The sequence below is a fragment of the Lactuca sativa genome, chromosome 5 (genome assembly GCF_002870075.4).
Source record: "Lactuca sativa cultivar Salinas chromosome 5, Lsat_Salinas_v11, whole genome shotgun sequence".
NCBI lineage: Eukaryota > Viridiplantae > Streptophyta > Magnoliopsida > Asterales > Asteraceae > Lactuca > Lactuca sativa.
This window is the reverse complement of record NC_056627.2, coordinates 73109877-73117887: the sequence shown is the minus strand read 5'-3', so window position 1 is coordinate 73117887 and position 8011 is coordinate 73109877. Positions and strand designations below refer to the sequence as shown.

The following is an 8011-nucleotide window of genomic DNA, read 5'->3' as shown; positions in this document are numbered from 1 at the left end:
TTAAAAACCGGTTTTTTAGTTGAACCAGTATGGTGACCGGTTTCCGGTTCAACGGGTCTGACCGCCGGGTCAACCGATTTTTATAATTATCATATTTTTTTTCCTATTTTCTTACACATACATACATATATAAATCATGAATTTGACGTTACCAGTTTAAATATTAAAAATATATATAAAAATAAGTTGTTGATCAATTCAAATACATTAAAATAACACATAACCATAAGTTTTAATGTTTTATATTAATCTATATACGTCAAAAAAAATATATATATAATACTGAAACAAAATATAATTTTAGATGAATACAAACAAATAAAAAAACTTTATAACATATATCATATGTTTTTATTTAGAAAAAATTAAATAGATATGAAAACAAATCACCAAAGTTTATTATGGAAATAGTTTTTTCTCATGTGTTTTTATTCGGTTTAACTAGTTTATTTTGACCGGTTCAACCGGGTTTTTCTAAAAATCGGCCGGTTCAATCCCCTTCAGAAATCGACATAAAACCGGTGATAGTTGAATCGTTCTCTCATCCAGTTTCCGGTCCAATTGGTTCGACCGTTTGGTTCAAACCGGTTTTTAAAACATTGGTCAACAAACCAAATTTATAGTTTATACACCATGTATACTCATCAAATAAGTTATTTATTTACCGGAAAAGTATATTGTCTAGCTAACATCCAACTATCCAAGTATACAATAATCTCCAAGACAATTAGGTTGATCATGACAAACTCCACCACTCCACACCTAGCAAATTGATCTTACAAATCATTTTCCCGATATAGTAATAAGTCACGTCATCTATTTTTCTTCTTTGACTTCCATAGAATTGAATAAAAATGTAACTTCGTTGGGTTTTTTTAGGCAAAAAGTTAAGTTTGTAGAATTTTCTTGAACTGACAAAACATAATTGAGATTTTTTGAACGGTTTTAAAACTTCATTTGACAAGTTATTTTCCCATATAATAATCTCCAAGACAATTAGGTTGATCATTACAAACTCCACCACTCCACACCTAGCCAATTGTTTTAATATGGTGATCATTACTTTCAAAACCAAATTTAATTGGTAACCATTGGCTAACACAACTTTTTTTTGCATTATTAAGTCGTTTTGGCCTTTGGCCTTTAATATCTATATGTTTAATATATGTGGATCTTTGCTTTAATGTGATCAAGTTGCAAAAGAGGAAAGTGGTCCTAATTAGGCAGTTGCTGAATCAGTGTGCTGAACTACAAGCAACAAACAACAAACGCGGTTACCGATGGTCCTCATCCCATTCAACGTCATCATTGTTCCGAAATCCGAACCTTATCCTTAAAAATCCAGTGGCCCTATGATTAAACCACTATCTCACGCTTTGAGTCTCGTTGACTTTGAAATTTTATTGGTCAAAGTTCTGCATATTGGTAAGAAACATCGTGGAAAGTCCACCTCCTTGTGGAACCAGTATATAACACCATGTAAAGGAGTGTTTTATCGATATCAGAAAATATGGAAGGAAAGCTTTACGAGGCATCTTTGAAAGGCGACGTACAAGCACTCAATGAACTACTCCATCAAGACCAACTCATCCTCGACAGACTCTCACTCACCGCCTTCAATGAAACCCCCCTCCACATCGCCACCATGCGCGGCCATCTCAATTTTGCCACGGTGGTTCTGACCCAAAAGCCGAAACTTGCCATGGCCTTAGACAGCCAAAGACGAACCCCACTCCACCTTGCCTCCGCCAATGGCAACCTGGAGATGGTGCAAGAACTTATACGGTTAGGTAGTGGCGGCGTGTGTGGTTTTCAAGATCAAGATGGGTTAACCCCTCTTCATTTGGCAGCCATGAACGAGCATTTGGAGGTTATGAAGGCTCTGATTCAGGCGAATCCTCAAGCTGCTAAGGAGACGCCGGCGAGTGGAGAAACCATCTTGCATATGTGTGTTAATTATAATCGGATTGAGGCGTTGAAAGTGTTGATGGAGCTGTGGAAAGAAGAGGAGTTAGCCAAGATCACAGATCATAATGGAAACACTCTCTTGCATGCTGCTTCTATCAATAAACAGATACAGGTATATTCTCTAATCTTTAAGCCCAAACAAGTCAAGGTTAATTATACTTTTGTTAGGTTCTATTAATAATTGATAAAATTTTGTCCAGATTTTAAGCTATTTGCTGAGTATACCAAGTATCAAAGGTAATGGAAATGCTGTAAACAGACATGGATTAACGGCACTAGATGTTTTAGATCAATCCCCGAAAGATCTCAAAGGGTTTGAAACACAACAGATTCTTATGGAAGCCGGTGTTTTAAGAGCAAATGGTCTTCGACCTCTCTCTAAGCCTTTACAACCATCAGCAGTTCTCTCTCAGATTAAACGAAAGGGTTTCTTATCAAGAACATGGGATCGGTATCTGAACGACGACAAACAATGGCTGGAAAAGCAACGTGGGATTCTAATAGTTGCCGCCTTAGTGGTGGCGGCGATGGCTTACCATTCCGGTATCAATCCTCCCGGAGGGGCGATTACTGACACCCAAAATGGTCGGTATTCTCTTGGAAACGCAGTTCAAACGGAAGTAGATATGGATCAGTTCAACAGTTTCGTGATGTATAATACAATCACTATGATATTTTCGTTGGGCATAGTTGTTATCTTGATCACCGGATTTCCTCTGAGAAACAAGTTCTTAATGTGGGTGCTTACGCTTGGAACACTGTTCACGGTGGTGTTTATGGTGGCTACATATCTGCAGTCGCTAGGGATGATGGCGCCAGATGGGTATGTGGATGCGACGAGTGTTTGGGTTTGTTTGGTTTTGCTGTTGGGTTGTGGGATCACCGCGTTGATTCATACCATTTATTTTGTTGTTTGGGTGGTGATGAAGCTGTCAAAGCGCAGGATGCCGGAGACCAATGCAACAAGGAACCAGAGTGTGGCTGAAGTTTGATTTATTTATCTATTTATTTATTTAATTCTTAGATAATATGCCATTTTTTTTTCTGTTTAGTTGACGTACACTTCAACCCTTTAATTGTGAAAATATATCAAGTTTGATTTGTATCTGTTTACAAGGTTTTAATTATTTTCTGCATACCAAATGAGTACCAATTTTCTATGGGTTTTGTAGTTCAAAAAAACAAGATTCAATTTTGTTTTCTACCCATTCACTTTTACTATTCGGTATTTATGTTTGGTGTTAGTGATTGCGATTTCCGTAAAAGATCACTTTGTAGTTTACAAGCAACCCGACCATGCCAATTTGATCAATTATGATTGAATAAGTGGAACCAAAGAAAACTCAATTGTCTCGAGGAGCACACGTTTAACCAAAGCATGCCAAGGAGACACTAAAAAGGGCCATTTTTCGAAGGCCACATCCGTCATTAATCCTTCTTAAATTAGTGGCGGAGCTTAAAATTTATATATATGAGGATACAAACATTATCAATAAATATTCAATACAGTTATCGTATTCACCGCATTAAGTATGTGTAGCATCAAAACCAGTTAATGAAACAATAGTTTTGTCAAATTATATATATATATATATATATATATATATATATATATATATATATATATATATATATATATATATATATACACACACACACACACACACACACACACACACACACACACATTGTCGGATTTTATTTAAAAAATTGTTTTAGAACTCAAAGATAGCAGCGGAAGTAATTTATAATTTGAATAACATAAACTGGTTTTATTCCTGCCGATTGATCATCTTGCATAGGATGGAAACAGGGCAGACCCAAGCCCAGGGTGAGCTGGGCCACGACCCAAGGCAACAAATTCTAGCGGGGCATCAATTTTTCAAAGCTTGTTATAGGTATTATTGTATAGTTGAGCCACATCTAGTCGGCTAGTCCAGTAAGAGATCCATTTCACGTCAAGGGGAGCCGGTTCTTGAAGACCTAATTAGCGCCAACTAAAAGCAATTTACGCATGCTGACTTCTTGATCTAAACACACGCCTAATAATTGAAGATGAAGAACACGAGGCGTCCTCTTCTGGAGAATGTAGATGGATGATTAGAATTTAAAATCATGATACAGTCCTCTCTCGATTGCTCTACTGCTCTCGTCCGCTTCTCTCACTCTTTATCGATCGCACCTCCTATGTTCTTTTTTTTTTTTCTGAATTCTGAATCGCTCTCTACTGCTCTCATCTGTAATCGTTTCCTCTACTGCTCTAAATCTATAATAGTTTCTCTACTACTCTATGTAACACCTTGCTTCAAATCGTTCTGTAATTCGGTGCCATGAATCGAAGACCAGTTATCATAAGGCTTCAGGTCTTGGGGGAAAGAGAGATTTGGACCCCTTTGTATGTGGCAAATGTAGCTTAGGTGATTTGAGAGTTTGGTTGGCGCTTTGGAGCCCAAGGGTATAACCGTAAAGTGATAGTTCGAGCCTTTTATGAATTTTAGATTTAAGTTCAGTAAGTTTTAAGGTGAAGGAGAGTTGATAGGGTTGTAGAGCTTCTCAACACCTTTCTATGGATATAAAGACCGTCAAAATTAGAGTTGAAACAAAGAAGTTATGATCCTTTGAAATTAGGGCGGTTTTGGGTTGAGCCGCATACGCTGGGCGTACTAGGGCATCCCTAGTACGCTGGGCGTACTAGGGCATCCCTAGTACGCTGGGCGTAAATTGAGTACGTTGGGCGTACGCGATAAGTGCCCAAACCCTATTTCTGTGGTTTAAGCCTTATTTAAGCTCCTTAACTCCTCGAAACCCATTCCGTTCTTAGCCTCCACCTCTCCAACACCCTCTCTTGTAACCCTAACCCAAGATTACGCCTTGAGAGCAAAAAGAAGGTGTTCTTAAGTGCTTTGGAGTGTTCTTGGTACACCTTGGAGAATAAGGAACTCATGGAATTGTTAGATTTAGCTAGTTTTGGGTGTTATGAGTTTTGGTCACTTTAAGTGCATAAAGTTTAGATCTTGAAAGTTTGTGACCTTGTTATGGATAAAGTTGGAAACTTTATCCATCTAAACATCATTTTGATTCAGATCTGAAGGTTGGAGACTTGTACTTCATGGATTAAGTTGAAAAAGAAGCACTTTTGGGTCCTTTTGAGACTTAAAGACTAGATCTTGTTTGTTGGGACCATTCTAATGGATAAAGATGGAAACTTTATCCATTATGGAGCTATTATGAACCATAAAAATGTGATCTTAGCCCTTCTATCCCTTCCATACGAGAGTTGTGTAACATCCAAAAAATTAAGACCAAAATTTTGATTTTTATATTAATATAACCATTATCCAAAACAATATCATAAAACCATAGTGAACTTAGAGTATGTCAATAAACATCCAAATACATCAGAGTTATAAAAAATGCAGAACAATGTGGTATGTACAATGCAGTCATCCCCAACTCTTCCTTTTTGAAATTGAGGTACCTAAAACATAAACTGAAAATTGTAATCACAAAGCTTAGTGAGTTCCCGAAGATACCATATACCATACAAACATACAGCCAAGCATATCTGGGTGCTTGCCTACCCCTTCGGTCTATTTCAACCGGATACTATCAAGCATATATGGGTGCTTGCAATCCCTTTCGGTCTATTTCAATCGGATATTATCAAGCATATATGGGTGCTTATGATCTCCTTCGGTCTATTTCAACCGGATACTGTCAAGCATATCTGGGTGCTTGAAATCCCCTTCGATCTATTTCAACCGGATACCAGGTATATTTCACCCTTACTACAAACACATAATATCATAACAAGAATCACATAATCATCAAGAAAATACAGCCATAACTACAATTGCCACAAAGAAAATCTTTACACTACATCATAAACTAGTGGGCCGACATTGGTGCCTTCGACCCACGGGTACAGTAAAGGAAAACTCATCTCTAGCTGCTAAAACACTCAAATGAATCTCGGTCTGCTGGTCCAGAAAATCCCCGTGCTAACATCATCAAATAATAGCCAATTAATAATTGGATCTCGACCCATAATCAAGAATCTAAGCTACTTGACCCATATCCAGGGCAAAATACCATTTTACCCTTTCTCTTACTTGGCCTAAAACCAAGGCCCATCCCATTGCTCAAAAGGCCAAAATTCATTAATAGCATCTCAAAGCCCAATAAGGCCCAACTTCCAAATTGGGCCCAAAATCATCATGGACCTAATCCTAAGAAAGTCCATAGTCTATACATGGCCCAAAGTTAGAATTCCAATGGCCCAAGAAAGCCCAAACCTTAAAAGCCTAAAATATGGACCAAACCCAAAAGTCAATCTACTGAGTATGCCTGCCAATACGCGCAACATACCAGCTGGGTACACCCAACATACTTACCAGATTACCAATCCACTCCATTAAGCACTTATTGTAACACCCATAAAATTTGAGCCAAATTAAAGCATTTTATCTCATTCAAAAACCATTATGTTCATACATCTTGTTTTCAAAATAGTTTAAACATCAGAGTATCCCCCAGAACCATATCACATAAATCATAAAACATGAGGAGCGATACGATCATGCCTTCGCCTTGCCACCATCTCCAGAAGTACCTGAAATAATACACTGAACTGTAAGCCCGAAAGCTTCGTGAGTTACCCCCAAAATACCAACCACACATAAACATACTCATAACATATCACAAATAGAACAACCATGCACATCGGGTCTACTATGTGACTGGTCCGCCCGCACCGGGCCTTCAGTCCACCTGGTCAACCCTCCGAGTCTAGCCATGTACATCGAGTCTGTAGTGCGATTGGTCCGCCCGCACCGGGCCTTCAATCCACCTGGTCCACTCTCTAAGTCTACAATATGACTGGTCCGCCCACACTGGGCCTTCAGTTGACCTGGTCCACTCTTCGAGCCTCGACACGTCTGGTCCGCCCTCTTGGGGCCTTCAGCCTATCCGGACCGCTCGTTGGGCCTTCAGAATATCTGGTCCTCCCTGGGTATGTTGGTCTACAGCACAAAGCAGGACCCGCCTCAACCCAACCCCCGTCAAACAACCATGTGCACATAAAACAATTAATCACGTAACAAATCCTTAACCAGAAAAAAGTCTAACAGATCACATAGCATATCAACATCCTAAACAGGATTCCGACCTAACCGGTCACTAACATAACTGATGGGTTTTGAGCATTCTAACACTTCCTAAGTGTACATGCAACCCTAATAAACCTTGGATCTATGTTTGTCTAAGATACATGCTAATAATTATTTTTCCAAGGCTTATATCCTAACTAGCATGGCATGGGGAACTTGAATCAAATAGAGCTAGTAGAAACACTTACCTTGTAGTTGTAGTTGATTCCTTGGAGTTTTAGAGCCTAGCACCAATAATGTGGATGCCTCAAATGAAAGTCACAAATCACCACAAACTTGGAACTTTGAGAGAATAGTCACACTTCTCTTGAAATCGGCCCTCACCTCAACATGTGTCAACTAGTGTTCACTAGATACAACTAGTTTGATTTCAAGAGCCAAAGCCTCCTTTATATAGTGTGGTGGATTAGGGTTACATCCATGTAAACCCTAATACCCATGTCTCTTCATTTCCATGAGATCCATGGGTTAAAGCTCCATGGAGTATCCATGGACTTCTCCATCCAAGCCTAGCCCATTCCAAATAAGCATAAGCCCACACTATATAAATATAGAAGCCCATATTTAATTAGTAATATCTTTGATCACTAAATTAATCCTAGATTAATTATAGATCACTACTAATTAAATAATATGATCTTATATTAATATATTAGAACTTATAATATATTAATAAATCATAACTTGTACTATTCTCAAATATTATCCATAAATTGTTCGGGTGAAGTGCAACCCAAATGGACCATGCCGGGTCGGGTCAAGTACATACCAAATATAGTTATGGACTTAGACACTATATCCAACAATCTCCCACTTGGATAAGTCTAGTAACTATATTTGCAAGTATAACTTCAGGAACCGATCCACAATCGTAG

The 8011-nt window shown here is 38.4% G+C and overlaps 1 protein-coding gene across 1 annotated transcript; it reads left to right on the top strand.

Annotated features, from left to right (window-relative positions):
- The first annotated feature begins 1426 nt into the window (after positions 1 to 1426).
- Positions 1427 to 3075, top strand: LOC111908041 (ankyrin repeat-containing protein ITN1). Its single transcript, XM_023903861.3, has 2 exons — positions 1427 to 2080; positions 2169 to 3075. Exons 1-2 carry the CDS (start codon positions 1511 to 1513, stop codon positions 2958 to 2960), a joined length of 1362 nt encoding a protein of 453 aa, XP_023759629.1. The 5' UTR covers positions 1427 to 1510; the 3' UTR covers positions 2961 to 3075.
- Positions 3076 to 8011: the final 4936 nt, after the last annotated feature.

Bases quoted from the DNA above. Each gene is read 5' to 3' on its own strand.
- LOC111908041 (XM_023903861.3), top strand. From the start codon at position 1,511: ATGGAAGGAAAGCTTTACGAGGCATCTTTGAAAGGCGACGTACAAGCA. The intron at 2,081-2,168 runs GTATATTCTCTA...AATTTTGTCCAG, and splicing joins CTATCAATAAACAGATACAG to ATTTTAAGCTATTTGCTGAG.